Genomic DNA, 15,890 nt, shown 5'->3' with positions numbered 1-15,890 from the left:
GTTTATGACGATTATCTCATAGAACAAAACGCATACACTTTCTTAAGCCTGTTTATCACAGACCTTATTTTAGGCGTTTATCCAAAAACGCCATTAATTTTCCTCAGAGGCTTTGTCCAACGAACCATGGCGGAGTTAGTGCCTACAAAAAAGACGACATTACTACTATATTTCTCTCTATGAGATGGCTATATAAAAATAAGCATTAAAGCAAGTCAATCAAAATTGACAATGTAATCAGTGGGGATATGTGTTTGTTGAATAATAGATCTCACTCACGTTTATTTCTTGTAGGCCGCCAACAATGTCTAAAAGGCTGACAGATTTAAATTCATTTTGCTCTCTCATTTACAAACTCTATGTTGAAGAAATATTGCATTGATGATTGCAACAGCAACATAATTTATGCTGTATGTGATACCTGTGCAGAAGCAGGCTAGGTTTTATCCTATGCTATTTGGGAAAAGGTTGGATTTGTTATTTATTTTTATTTTTACAATATGTAATAAACTGTTGGAATACAAGCGTTTAGTTGACAAACTACAAGTCAGCGAAAGTTGCAGGTATTTATACATCTTGAGAGAACATTATAAATCCCACCCTTGTTTCACAGAGAAACCCTCGCCTTGTGCGCACCTTCCATCCCTCCAACCACTTTCCAGCTCTCCAGTCCATCATGAATAAACATGAATTTTAATAGTACATGGTACCTTTCAGTCTACTGTGGGGTTCAGTTGGGGAATATTGACAGGTGGTCCGTAAACCCCAACTAATCCGGGAAAAGGGACTTTTGCGTCTTTCTTGTCTTTGGGAAGAGCATGGCTCGCGCCAGGATATATCGGGAGTCATTGCTGGTGATTTTATTGCAAATCGTCCTTTTTTGCTCTGCTCAGGTAAGTCACAAAGTACGGTTATTTTCTTCTCAAGTGGTTCACATAGATTTGTTTGCCGGCCACAATGTATGACTGGTTTGTATGACAGGCATGTATGACTGCTTTTCTTCATATTATATTGCCATGTGTTATTGGGATGGAATTTCCCATGGATGGGAAAGGCTGGGATGCTCAGACTCCCAAATAATTTGAAACACCTTCTATGCATTTACAGATTCGTTGAACCATATAGTTTACATATACATTAGACCTACCATAATATACCTATTTATTAGTGGACTATTTCTTTATTTTGTAAATAGCTGCATGATTTAGAGGTGTGTGTAGGACTAATAACTACCTATGCTGACATATGGAACAAATAGGTTGGAATCTCAACAAAAATATTCTCAACATATGCAATTACTTGAAGAGCGGTCCCTTATATAGTGGATAAAGGCTTGTGGTTTTCTTTTCTTGACCTTTCTTCCCACAAAATGACTGATTTCACACAATGGATCTTTTTGTGTGAGGTGACCAACGGACCGCCAACAGCCATGAGTTGGAGCTACATTTCATTTGGTGTATTTATGTATTGTGTATTTATCCACAGAGGGGCCCGGTCGGTCTCAGAGGCCCCGCAGGACCCCCTGGAATAGCAGGAGTGCCTGGAGTTGATGGCATTGATGTGAGATATCTTCATATGTTATTGTTTATTTGTGTCATTTCAGGCTTTAGACTCATCTTTTGTACAGCACCTCACCTGGTACAGACCAACATTAATTGTGTTATTCTATCATTTTCAACCTAATGTGGATTTTTACATGGTTATTAAATAAACATTCCATTTCATTTCAGGGAGACAGAGGGGACGATAACTTCATAGAAGGCGGCCCTGTGAGTGGACTATCATTTCCTTTGCCATAACCTACCAATAAATGGTTGATACATTTTAGCATAGTATTGAAATGGTCACTCTGTTCCCAGGGCCCTGATGGGGAAGACGGCAAACCAGGAACTCCCGGAACAGCCGGCCTACCAGGGGCAGACGTAAGTTACACAGAATACACACATTTACAACCAGTTTATCATTCATACTCCCTAAGCAGATAAGCTTAGTGCAAAATCAGATAACAGACTTCATTGAGTCTATTGAACATCTGTAACTTCTGAAGCTCAAGGGGCTGTGGTTCTACTGCTGTGTCAGTCGTTTATATTGGCTCCTGCGCAAAAGGTTTGGAGGAGGGGGGTCAGTGGGATACATCAACCTGGGTATTTAGAGAAGAGAAGAGGAGAACGCTTCAAATAGCTTCCTGACTGAAACAGAGAAACAGAGGTCCTTTTGTGTGAGTCGGGGGGTGCAGGGGATTCGGCCGCCCAGTGATGGCTGACAGGAAAGAACTGTATGCTGGGAAAGGTGGAACAGAAGGGCCACAATGTGTGTGCTGTCCGTTTGGGCGATAATGCTGAATACAGTGTCTGGCAGAGTAGGTAGTGTCCAGGTGTGTTGAGGTATGCACTAGTTTTGGCTGGGTAGCTCTCTATTCTCTTTTGTTTAGTGAATAGTGATCATATTTTTAGGAATAGTAAATACCTTGATAACACTGACTTCAAGTAGTGAACTATAATAAATGTTTTCTGTTCCTGATTTGAATGATTCCTAATTTCTGTTGTTTGTTGCCTGCCAAAGCTATTGACTAGTTAGAGAGTGGTAGTAGTTCCTTGATCTTGAGAGGATAGTTCAGAGCGTCTTCTCTTTTCAATCCATTGATTCAAGCTTGGCGGAGGACTAGTTAGCTTAGTTAAGTGACCTCCTATGATTCATGTAGCTGGTGGAAGAGAAGGGGCTAAACAGTGTGACAGAAGACACACCCAACTTTAGTCTTATAATTGCTAAATTACTGTACAGGAAACACGTCATCCATGAAATGTCAATGATGAAATTTACTTTTATGTAGACTAAATATGCAATGGTTTAGTTAGTACATTGTTTAGTTAGAGCATTGATCACATACTGTGTAATATATTATCTTCAAGATACAAACGCAGAATATAAGAGTAGTCTCAATTGAGATGCCTTCCATAATTTGGATTACAAACCTTCCTTTGTGTTTATCAAACACAAATGTTATTATGGAAATCAGATTTACAGTAATATTGCCTTGAAGTAAGGCAACCCTGCTACTGATGGTGATCTCAGAGAGTACTGTGTCAGCAACTCTATAGTTCTATTTAAAATCAATTCATTTCAGGAATGGAGGAATGGATGGATTGTTTCTAATGAATATTTTCACAATCATGTCCTTTTATAATTTCCCAGGAGTCCCATTGAATACTTGTAAAGAACAAAATATAAAATATCACACTAAGAATGGGTAACGAGCATGAAATTACTTCTTTCACTGGAGGGTATAAGACACGTATTGACGTTTTATATAGTTTACTCATGGACATTCATATTTCTGTGTGGTTGATATGAGCTTTGTTTTCTCTATAGGGTGTCACTGGACCTGTTGGAGATCTCGGCCCAGATGGGCCTCCTGGACCAAAAGTATGTTTTCTTTATTTGAAATCAAATGTATCCATAACCTTCCTATCTGTCTTATATCTATATTGCCGAAATATAATGCATATACACTCTCAGTGCTCAGTGTGTGGCGGCTGGTCAGAAGAGTATGAATGAGAAAATATCAGTATGCTCCAAAGCAATGAAAGGTTGAGATTATTTCGCTGCTATTGTCATCACCAACCATCTTGTGTGCTTCTCTATCAGGGTGAATCCGGAGAGGCTGGGGAAGTTGGGGAGATTGTAAGTAAGCATGGTTAACTAAATGTGTTAACAGAATGAATGTATAATAGGGATGTAATAGGGATATTGTTCATTATGACATACAGTTGAAGTCGGAAGTTTACATACACCTTAGCCAAATACATTTAAACTCAGTTTTTCACAATTCCTGACATTTAATCCTCGTAAAAATTAGTTAGGATCACCACTTTATTTTAAGAATGTGAAATGTCAGAATAATAGTAGAGATAATTATTTATTTCAGCTTTTATTTGTTTCATCGCATTCTCAGTGGGTCAGAAGTTTACATACACTCGATTAGTATTTGGTAGCATTGCCTTTACATTTTTTAACTTGGGTCAAACATTTCAGGTAGCCTTCCACAAGCTTCCCACAATAAGTTGGGTGATTTTTGGCCCATTCCTCCTGACAGAGCTGGTGTAACTGAGTCAGGTTTGTAGGCCTCCTTGCTCGCACACAATTTTTCAGTTCTGCCCACAAATTTTCAATGGGATTGAGGTCAGGGCTTTGTGATGGCCACTCCAATACCTTGACTTTGTTGTCCTTAAGCCATTTTGCCACAACTTTGGAAGTATGTGTCGTGTCTTTGGCTATGCCGGATTAAGTGATATGAATACATTTGGAAAAGGAAAATGCAAGAAATATTTACTCTGAGCTGCGCTTCAATAGTTTGGTTGTAGATGGAAGGCCGTGTTGCCCAACATAGATCTTCCTTGTCCTTTGAAGAGTGTCTCTAGTGGTAAACTGCATACGTTGTAGTATCGTCGTTGTGTGGTAGACTGGATACGTCATCCGTCCTTTCCTAGCCCACGTTTACAGCGGCCGCTGCTAACTCAACAGCTAGTAGTTATCACTTCTGGAGTGAATAAAAGTTCAAAGTTCATACCAAGTTGCCATACTTTTAGCTCATGCTATATTCTGGCTGGTATAGTCTAAATTCATCCTTTCGGCGTGTTGATTGTCATCTTCACGTTGAAATTCGATGCTAATTTCATTAGGTTATTATCTGAGCCCTTTCAACGTGGGGGACCGTCATCCTCTCGTCCTCGGAACACAAAGTTACATTTTCATCAAGGGCTTTATATAGGAGGAGAGAGAAGGGCGTGTTTCATAGATTATAACCAATGTCTCTTCACATGGGCGGGGCCACTGAGTGAGCAGAGCTTTAACCTTATGAAAACCCAATTCTCTCATTTAGAAGCTAAAATTACATTTAATCTTTTCACAAATATTTTCATATTTAAACATTTAAATTGCACAACAATTCCATGTGAATCTGATAACTATAATATGTAGACTTTCCAATATACAGTTTATGTCATCCTATCATTAGGTATTTATGGGGGGGGGTCATAAACTTACATTTACATTACATTTACGTCATTTAGCAGACGCTCTTATCCAGAGCGACTTACAGTAGAGTGCATACATTTTATTACATTTTTACATACTGAGACAAGGATATCCCTACCGGCCAATCCCTCCCTAACCCCTAACCCGGACGACGCTATGCCAATTGTGCGTCGCCCCACGGACCTCCCGGTTGCGGCCGGCTGCGACAGAGCCTGGGCGTGAACCCAGAGACTCTGGTGGCGCAGCTAGCACTGCGATGCAGTGCCCTAGACCACTGCGCCACCCTAGACCACTTCACCCACAGGCCAACGTCATGACATATGCTTGGGGTCATTGTCCATTTGGAAGACCCATTTGCGACCAAGCTTTAACTTCCTGACTGATGTCTTGAGATGTTGCTTCAATATATCCACATAATTTTTATTTCTCATGATGCCATTTATTTTGTGAAGCGCATCAGTCCCTCCTGCAGTAAAGCACCCCCACAACATGATGTTGCCACCCCCGTGCTTCACGGTTGGGATGGTGTTCTTTGGCTTGCAAGCTTCCCCCTTTTTCCTCCAAACATAACGATGGTCATTATGGCCAAACAGTTCTATTTTTGTTTCATCAGACCAGGGGACATTTCTCCAAAAAGTACAATCTTTGTCCCCATGTGCAGTTGCAAACCGTAGTCTGACTTTTTTATGGCAGTTTTGGAGCAGTGGCTTCTTCCTTGCTGAGCGGCCTTTCAGGTTATGTCGATATAGGACTTGTTATAGGTCTACAATTTTTTTCTGAGGTCTTGGCTGATTTATTTTGATTTTCCCATGATGTCAAGCAAACAGGCACTGAGTTTGAAGGTAGGCCTCAAATTACATCCACAGGTACACCTCCAATTGACTCAAATGATGTCAATTAGCCTATCAGAAGCTTCTAAAGCCATGACATAATTTTCTGGAATTTTCCAAGCTGTTTAAAGGCACAGTCAACTTAGTGTATGTAAACTTCTGACCCACTGGAATTGTGATACAGTGAATTATAAGTGAAATAATCTGTCTGTAAACAACTGTTGGAAAAATTACTTATGTCATGCACAAAGTAGATGTCCTAACCGACTTGCCAAAACTATAGTTTGTTAACAAGACATTTGTGGAATGGTTGATAAACGAGTTTTAATGACTCCAACCTAAGTATATGTAAACTTCCGACTTCAACTGTAGCCTATATGGTAATCATGCAGAAATGACCAAACATAATCTGGAAAGGGATCGACCTCACTTGTTTCAGTGGATTATTATTCTACCATAAGGATGGGACCATCCCCTCTAAGGACTTGTTTTACCCATCCACTGAAATGACTGGACATCTGGAAAAAGGCTACTCCCTCTTAAGGACCATATAACATAGGACACACCCATAAAATCGTCTAATGCTGCATTCATAACCAAGTGGGAAGGTGGTAATTACCAGTTGTGGATTTAGAAATACGAGTTGGGTGCATTCACATTTTGGGAAATACTATCAAACATGGAGATCATTAGAAGGCTTGTGATTGTTTAGCAAATTTTTGCCCATAAAAAGTATATCTTGAGCTGCTTTCACTTTCTAAATCAAAAGGAAGATGAACAGAATACATTTTCTATCAACAATGTGTATTTTTTTCTTACCATAAACAACAACTGCTGAAGATGCCGCAATGCTTGCTGTCTTGTTTGTTGACAAATGACACCAGAGAGGTGCAAGTGAAAACCTCGGAGCACGGGGATAATAGATGAGTTTCCCACTAGTAATTACCAGTGGATTTTAAACAGTTGTATGCTGGTATTTGCAAAATTATGAGATGTTCTGAACTCAGCATAACACACCTTTATAAGAATTGTACACACACACCCATTAGTTGATCTGAAATCATATATGAAATGAATACGCCCACCTAGGATATGACAATTATAAGGGTATGACATACTATAAGGACTGATTTATTGAAATGGCATTGTTTAAAATTGTGCCTTTTATTACTGTACCCTTGTTACTGCATTGATTAACTTGTTTATACAGACAAATGCATTTTTACCTCAGTTTTACACCTTCAAGCCTCTCCATGAATTCTCTCTTGTCTCCCACAGGGCGAGGGACCTGATGGGCCTGATGTGAGTGCTTTACTATTGGTCCCACACCTGAATAAGGAAGAATGTATGTAAATACAAGAGAATACAGTACATTAGTACTGTGTCATGTCCATTTTGTTTTGCTGACAGGGAGCAGCTGGTGCACAAGGGTTGGTGGGCGAGCTTGGCAAAGTCGGAACCCCAGTGAGTACTGACTGCTTTTTTAACATTTAGAAAATGATGGCTAGATACACAGGGCTTCCAACTTTTTCAATATCTTATTATATTGCAGTCAATACTTCTAACTTGTTAAATTATTGCATTCATTTACTTGTAAAACGTATTATTATTATTTCTAGGGAACACTGGGAAGGAGGGGGCCAGTGGGGCTTCCCGGACCTGCAGGGCCCAGGGTAAATATAGTTATTTTCATGATCATTTTGTTCCATATTAGTGTTGTCATCCTTTGTACAGTTGAAAACCCACGTGAGTCCCATGTGATGTAATAGCTGCATAGTTCTGTGTGCCATGAGAAGTATCAAAGGGGAGACAGACCATTTACAGCATCCTGTACATTTTTTAAGAGCACTGCAACAACCAACCTGTATGACAACCAGCCCCAGTTTCGCCGACAATAACTTCAAAGACAGAAATGTAATTAATTGTGTTTTTCTCTTTTTCTCCCCAGGGTCTTCCTGGCGTGTATAAGGGGGAAGACCTGGTAAGGCATTCACAAGTTTCCTTTAAGGGCACCACAGCTATGCATGTGTACCCTGATGCTGACGATGGGGAACTTTTCAGCGGAGCCCCCCTGTGGCAGGGCTCTTAGATGACCTCAAATAGGCTTTACTTGTGTTTTTCAGTGTCCCAATTCCTGTCCTTCTGGTCTTAACGGATATTCTGGCCTCCCAGGCATGAAGGTGACTATATAACAAATACTTATACTATACTACGGTTGGTCGTTGATACTAATATACTATAGATGTTGATGCTGTATCTTGTCAGTGAAACTAGCTTGCATATAGCTGTAACATTATATGGTTTCTCTTTAGGGCCACAAAGGGGTAAAAGGAGAGTCTGGTGAGCCTGGAAAGCAAGGACACAAGGTAACCTCTCCCCCTTTCTATCCAGATAGAATATCAACAAATACAATAAGGTCAATAATAATGATTGCGACATTTGTTTGATGTTTTCTACAGGGAGAAGAAGGAGACCAGGCAGGAGAGGGCGAGATGGGAGCTCAAGGACTACCAGTAAAATATTTGAATATTTCTCTCACAAATCTGTATCAATATGAATGTGCCATTCACAATGTGGCTATGAGACATGTATTTTTTTAAATTGAAAATGGCTTCTTCCTCTCTCTCTCTTTCTCTCTATCTCTCACTCTCACACTATTCTCTCTCTGCTGAGTGATTTTAGGGCCAAGGGGGACCCAGGGGAATAACAGGCATGATGGGCCTCAAAGGTGACAGGGTAAGGGTCATGAGGTCACACGTTGCTTGACATCATAGGATGAATGCCCAAGATGAGCAATGTACTGTATGTTACTGCCATCCTCAGCGGGTGCAATATTGCTGTAAAAATGACTTCAGCTTGGCCTGTTTCAGCACTGCCAAACCTCAACATCCCACAACTTATGTTTGAGCACACTAGTAAATGCATTAAAAAAATGTATATTTGACATCTGAAATGTGTTTGATAACAGGGACCACGTGGAACGTTTGGAGATCTCGGTCCCCAGGGAATTCAGGGTGGCTCAGTAAGTGCCTGTCTTCTTTTTAACACCGTGACGTTCACCTCTTTTTCATCATGACCTCTTTGCCACCACTCACATTACAGTAACATCTCAACTTATTTTCTATTATTCTGGTTTAAAAAATGTGTTTTTCTTTTTTAGGGTGACGTGGGCCAAAGAGGATTAGTGGGCGAGACTGGACCAAACGGTGGTCAAGTAAGTACTAAAACATCACACCATCATACAAATATATTATCACTGTTATATCATCATTATTATTATTACTGTTATATTATCACTGCAGAACAACAGAGCACATGGTCATTGACTTTCAAAAGCAAAAACCTGCCGCCAATTCATACAGGTGCACTCTATCTATCAAATAATGTACAGTATAAAGACTTTTACTCACTGTGTGTTGTTTTGCAGGGGGCCCGAGGGCCACAAGGAATCAGGGGCCTTCCAGGGGGCAAAGGGGAGCCTGTAAGTATTGGACACACCACAGCCTTAACAAATCTGATTTATTATCGACTAACATCTCATCTATGACATCTATGACGTTACACACAGCATGAGCTTATGTTCATGGACTCCATACAGCTGACTCAATACACATGCCATGAAGCTAATCTTCTTTTTTTAACGCTCAACTTCCCTGTTCTTTCTCCCATGGACAGGGTCTAGCTGGGCCCGATGGACGTGAAGGAATTCCCGGATTGCCAGCATCTAAGGTACAGCTCAAACTGCTGTTCAAAGACATAGGATAAATGAGGATGTACATACAGGAAATAAGTAAGATTGACATGCTGTTTGTTTTTTTTTCTATAATTTTAAGGGTATTACTGGGAAAGTTGGCAGTCCAGGTGATACTGGGCTCCAAGGACTCCCTGTAAGTGTGACCTCTGACCCCTAGCATCTCTGATTCATCATATCCATTCTAGATTTGTATTTGTTCGGGTTTGTTTGGTTGTTCATTTGTTTTGATGTGATTCTCGCCATAGGGTTTGCCAGGCGCTTATGGTCCAAAAGGACAAAGTGGCGAGATGGTAGGGGAATATTTTAAATGTATGAATAAAACCAGTTATTGACCATACAGTATATGAATCTCTATTGTAGAGAATCTTATGTTTTCCTCTCTTTGTTACTAGGGTAACTCTGGCGACCCCGGTTCTGTAGGACTAATGGGGTCTCCTGGGAAATCAGTAAGTCAAGAGAAAGTCTAATGATGAATATTAAATCACATGAATTGACAGTGATGAAACAAAATACTTTGACACAGTATACGTAAATCCCTTTCATACTTGCACCAGTAGCATGAGAGATCTCATGATGACATGCTTTGTTTACAGGGGGAACGTGGCGAGCAGGGAGAAGTAGGACCTTTCGGAGCAAGAGGTGGACCAGTGAGTATGTTCTATAGTATATGTGATTCACTGTGAGAAAGCCATAAAACACTATTAAGTTGGATTAATCTTTTCAAGGTCTCGTATGAACTTCAGCAGTTTGAATAAATGATCTGGAACCTCGTGATCTTAGGGTTAGGGAATTAGGGATAAAGGTGTGAGCTAAATAACTGAACAATAGAATTAACAAGATCAGCACAAAGCATTTGAACTCTATTGCCACGCACAACCTTTGCTCTATTGTACTATAAGCATTGTTCAACAAGCTCAGAACTTCATGTGATTCATTTGGGAAGGTCTTGGACCACTAGCCACAATTTCTGCTCTATAACTCCCTACTATTCTTCTCTTATTTCGCTGTAGGGTGAAAGAGGAGTGCGTGGCCCAGACGGACCTGCAGGGGCACCTGGACCCAGGGTAAGTCAACAGCCCAACAGACCAATATAACTGACATACTCATAGCCCCAAAACAAGCCCATTATATGTATCATGAACCACAATGAATAAAGCATTTGACAATTTGTCGCAAACATCCATACAATTACCACGGTATGAACCATGATTATCAAACTGACCAATGAACTTGAAACATACAAATGAACTAGGCTAAGATGCTGGTGAAATCTGTAACCTGGGTAGAAAACAGGTGGAAGAATAGAGGGAGTTGAGCATCTTCTGCACAAGAATGATGGGAAAAGCCATGGGAAGTGATGACCAAGTGACCAAGCACAGAACCCCGTGGTGCTCCAGTCATCAAACTTTGTTGTGAGAAAATACAAGGATTGGTAAGGTAAGATGCAGACAAGGAAATATCGGAGTGAAGCCAGTTCAATTCGGAATACAGAACAGGATTTTGTGGTTTGCAATGTGATGGATTATGATGCTACTGTGATGGGGAAAGAAGAGGAAGACAAGAACATGATGAAGACGGTGTGAAAGAGGAGGAAGAAGAAAACAAAGAGTATGAAATAAATCACCTTTTTTGGATAATGTGCTGTGTGGCGAGAACAAAGTTGATGCTGGTCTCTCAACATTTACTAGGGTGGCCATTAAAATGATGTTGATATAATTGGATATTTAATTATTTATGCTTACTTTCCTCATATGTTATTTTCATTACACTGTCTTTCCTGCCCTACCTTTCTTGGAACTAGGACACCGCAGAGTGCAAATAACACAAGCCGCACCCATCCATACCAACAATCTTTTGCTATTTATATATGACATAACATCAGTGTAAACAATGCACTAAGTGTACAAAACATTAGAAACACCTTCTCTTTCCATGACATAGGCTGACCAGGTGAATCCAGGTGAACGCTATGATCCTATGATGTCACTTGTTAAATCCACTTCAATCAGTGTAGATGAAGGGGAGGAGACAGGTTAAAGAAGGATTTTTAAGCCTTGAGACACTTGAGACATGGATTGTGTATGTGTGCCATTCAGAGGGTGAGTGGGCAAGACAAGACTTAAGTGCCTTTGACCAGGGTATGGTAGTAGGTGCCAGGCGCACCAGTGTGAGTTTTTCACGCTCAACAGTTTCCCGTGTGTATCAAGAATGGTTCACCATCCAAAGGACATCCAGCCAACTTGACACAACTGTGGGAAGCATTGGAGTCAACATGGGCCAGCATCTCTGTGGAACGCTTTCGACACCTTGTAGAGTCCATGCCCTAGATTTATTGAGGCTGTTCTGAAGGCAAAACAGGGGGTGCAACTCAATATTAGGAAGGTGTTCTTAATGTTTTGTACACTAAGTGTGTATCGCTAATATCTGCTATCATTCCATACATATACCATTTAACATGGGCATAGTTACCATAGTAACCATTCAGATCAACCAAGCTGACTGCCAGTGCCTAAGAGCAAACCCACTCCAAGGAAGTGGAGCCGTATGCTCTCTCATATTGAGAGTGGCACCCATTTATAAGCCTCCAGACTGCAGTAATACTGTAATCCACCGATGAGGGGGCATGAATGGAGTCTTGTTAAACTGGTCAATGGGCCCATGGGTATTTCTTCAGAGAGGAGGATTCAGGCCAGGAAAATAGGCTGAAAAAGCCTGAAAGAACCCTCTGTTTCCCAGGAATTCCTTAAACCAGTCGGCCGAGAGTATGCCATAATCAGTACCCACACTTCAAAAAAGGTCTCGTGGAGTGTGCCCCCAATACCTTTTCCAGCTCACCCGTTTAGACACATTTCTTTTTCCAGCAAACATTTTTTTGGGGGTGCAAATGTAGTCAGCTGAAGGCGAGGGGGGAGGTTGGAGTGTTGCACAGGCAATCCACTGTGTTAGAGTTTTGGAAGTGTGTGTGTATATATATTTATTTATTTATTTATTTACAGGGAGGTAAAGGGGATCTCGGGCTTCTTGGTTTGCCTGGCCCTGCCGGCCTGGTTGGACAGAATGGAGACAGGGTAAGGAATAGAAAAGGTACCGCAAAAGCAGAAGCAGAAATTCATGTGTAAAAGCAAAATATCATTTTCCTATTCCTATTCCTATCTCTCCAGGGTGCAATCGGTTTGACCGGTGCTCAAGGAGAACAAGTAAGTTCTATCAATACCATCTCAACCGACCGAAGAGTACATTCCTACATAAGGGAGGTGACCATATTCTATGTAGCCATCAAATGATGGAAGAAGATGAATGGAGTGAATTCAGATGAGTAGCATCAAGCACTAGGAGCTACCAGAAGAGTACAGAAGGCCCCACCAAGGCCTACTTGGGATGGATACGTGTTAACGATCCTGTAAGACATGTGTTTTCTCTAACAAAGACATTTTACTCATTGATTTAGGGAGAAGCAGGTTCAGAGGGCACAGCGGGAGACAGAGGGGACTTTGTGAGTAAATAAAGAAAAAAGAAAAAAACGTTGCTGTGCCCAACATTTGTTTGAAAGTGAAAGAGTACTGATTCTGTTTTACTATAGGGTGACGAAGGGGAGCCAGGAGAGAAAGGATCGGTGAGTCCAGTTTATAGCATCGCTTACTGCTACAGCTCTCTGTTGACATGGACTAGGCCAATTATGTCCAGTACACATAATGTGATACCTGTTCGTCCCAAAATCATGGAGGACTCATCATGATTAGATGCCACAGCTTCATAGAGCTGTCTAATGCTAGAGGTCACGTACACGTGAGCATCATCATTTCTCATTACTGAATCACTTCACAGTGTTTGCGCCATGCCAAAAGAAAGCCTTGCACACTGTAGGACTACATGCCTGAAACACATGATCCTAGACCTAGACGGACAGCATTGTCTATCCTCCCAATGGTCCAGTCTGTGTAATCCAATTTTACCTTTTGTTTTGAATGAATGCTGAATGCCATTGTGTCGCGCTCTGTCGCTGTTTTCAGACAGGCAGAACAGGAGAGACTGGAAACAAAGGGCCGGAGGGCGGCCGGGGCATACCAGGCCCAGAGGGAAAGCCGGGCCAACCTGGACCACGTGGCATGCAGGGAGACAGAGGGGTACCAGGACTGACAGGGACACAGGGGCCAGCGGTAGGCCCTTTAACAATTAACCAGATCTGAGGGCCTGAAACAGAGCAGGAGTCAAAAAGAGCTGTTTCCTAGTACTGCACTCATATGGACTAGACTGGAGGAGACAGCAGAATTCACATGATGACTTTGCCCTGTGTTAAAGACATGCTCCCGAACTTTGGCGTCTACTAAGTCTTTTTTAAACCTCCCGTTTTGGGCTGTATGTGTCAATGTGTAGTTCATACATGCGTAATCTATGAGAATGACGGTCTTACCTCAATTAGTCACGAAATTCCTCGTTTTGAAAGCGACTGTTTTTCTGGAAGCTATGCTGCTCCATTTTCCCTACATATTCCCCCATGTGGGCCAGCCCCCTAGCAATTTGAGTTCTAGCCAATGAGCTTCAGCCCCGTGCCATTTGAGTGACAGCTAGCAAGAGGCACACACAGCAGAGCGAGAGATCAATGACGTGTTGCACTTATCTGCACACGTAACATAGTAGGCCATTTTCGTAGACCACTTTTGACTCATGAGCGCTACATTCAGAACTACTGGCTAAAGAGTTTGCAAAAGTACCAGAGAATCTCTTTAAGTATGTCCCTGGGCTAAGACATTTCACGAAAAAAGCCTGTGTAGGTAGCTATGAATAGCATTAGATACCGGTTAACACCACAATTCTCTCAACAACCACCTGTTTTCCCAGGGGAAAAAACCAAGCGATACACACATCACACAAGTTTGCATGAGGGTAATGCAAGGTAAGTCAAGATCATTTTCATATCAAACTCTTATCCATTTGATATTGACCATTACTGAACCCATCACATCTGATAAGGCAGGTCCATAGGTTTCATTGAATTGACCCGCTCCATCCTTTTCCCTTCCTGTGCCATAGAGCAGCTAGCCCAGCTAGCAGCCAGCCTGAGGAGGCCTGAGACAGGCATCTCTGGACTGCCAGGTCCTCCTGGCCCCCCTGGTCCAGCAGGCCCCTCCGGAGTGAACGGCTACCCAGGACTGGACGGGACCAGAGGACTGCCAGGTCTCAAAGGACCTCCAGGACTACTGGGTCGCAAAGGGCCCAAAGGTGAGTCTCTAAAGATGGTGGAAATATATCCGAAATGTAATATTATGGCCTAGTTTGTTAAGACAATGAGAAGTTGGCTGAAGCAGGCTGGTAGCAGTAGTGTCATGATCCCCATTTGAATAATTAGAATTGTTTGTGCCATCACAAGTGAAGTTCACTACAACCATCCTGCATCCCTAAACGTCACTTGAATTGATGATCATGTATATGTTCTGCGTAGGTGACACGGGCGACAGAGGAGACAGAGGACCCACAGCGAGAGGGGTTAAAGGAGCACCTGGAGCACCCGGTCTGCCAGGTAGAGATACCAGTCACAAGAGTATTGTAAGGCTACACGCCCACACCATAATAATGAAGGCTATAGCCATAACCACTGTGCTAACTCAATATGCGCCAAGTCTCTATATGCTCAGCTATAACATGTCTAGCTAGCTTTTTAGCAGTTCCACATTCATGTACAAGTCTCAACCGACCACTCTATCCACAGGTGATCACGGTAGAGCCGCCTATGGCACAGACGGCCGCGACGGCGAGAGAGGGCCACGCGGCGTTCCCGGTATTCCCGGCGTTCCAGGGTCTCCTGGTCGTCCTGGCCTCAACGGCTACTGCGAGTCGTCACAGTGCATCCTTCCTATGGTGGCGTCACCGATATCGGCAAAAGATTCCGGCATGAAGGGGCCAAATGAGGAATAAGATGTGAGTCGGAGACCCAACGGGTCCCTGAACTGAGGGGCCACAGGGACCAAACTATTAAGAGACTAATGGAGGAACTTACTAACACGCCACGGAAGATCAGGGTTGAGGTCAATTCCATTTAAATTCAGTCAATTCAGGAAGTAAACTGAAATTGAAATGTTTCTCATTGAAAAGCAGGATATTGGAATAGAATTGGAATTTTCGTTAACTTCCTGATTTGAATGAATTCAAATTGAAATGAGATGAAAATGTAACCCCAACCCTGTGGAAGAAACATGACTTTGTTTGATGTGTTTTGACTGTTTGTTTGTATTTTGTTTTATTGTTTTGTTACACCCCTCTAAAATGCATTTCAG

The 15,890-nt window shown here is 41.9% G+C and overlaps 1 protein-coding gene across 1 annotated transcript; it reads left to right on the top strand.

Moving 5' to 3' along the window:
• Window positions 1-818: 818 nt before the first annotated feature.
• Window positions 819-15,531, top strand: LOC120032710 (collagen alpha-1(IX) chain-like). Its single transcript, XM_038978902.1, has 23 exons — window positions 819-893; window positions 1,486-1,560; window positions 1,731-1,769; window positions 1,860-1,922; window positions 3,370-3,423; window positions 7,143-7,166; window positions 7,813-7,845; window positions 7,988-8,044; window positions 8,177-8,230; window positions 8,547-8,600; window positions 9,025-9,078; window positions 9,292-9,345; window positions 9,540-9,593; window positions 9,698-9,751; window positions 9,864-9,908; window positions 10,011-10,064; window positions 10,212-10,265; window positions 10,629-10,682; window positions 13,629-13,775; window positions 14,458-14,512; window positions 14,650-14,838; window positions 15,059-15,136; window positions 15,326-15,531. Exons 1-23 carry the CDS (start codon window positions 819-821, stop codon window positions 15,529-15,531), a joined length of 1,626 nt encoding a protein of 541 aa, XP_038834830.1.
• Window positions 15,532-15,890: the final 359 nt, after the last annotated feature.

This window comes from Salvelinus namaycush, chromosome 39 (assembly GCF_016432855.1).
Source record: "Salvelinus namaycush isolate Seneca chromosome 39, SaNama_1.0, whole genome shotgun sequence".
NCBI classification, from domain to species: Eukaryota; Metazoa; Chordata; class Actinopteri; order Salmoniformes; family Salmonidae; genus Salvelinus; species Salvelinus namaycush.
Note: the sequence above shows the minus strand (reverse complement) of the source record. Positions and strands in the feature narration are given on the sequence as shown.

Excerpts from the sequence above, each read along its gene's own strand:
- LOC120032710 (XM_038978902.1), top strand. The coding sequence starts at position 819 with ATGGCTCGCGCCAGGATATATCGGGAGTCATTGCTGGTGATTTTATTG. Across the intron at positions 3,424-7,142 it reads ATGGGCCTCCTGGACCAAAA|GGCGAGGGACCTGATGGGCC; the intron begins GTATGTTTTCTT and ends TGTCTCCCACAG. Across the intron at positions 10,065-10,211 it reads TGGGGTCTCCTGGGAAATCA|GGGGAACGTGGCGAGCAGGG; the intron begins GTAAGTCAAGAG and ends CTTTGTTTACAG.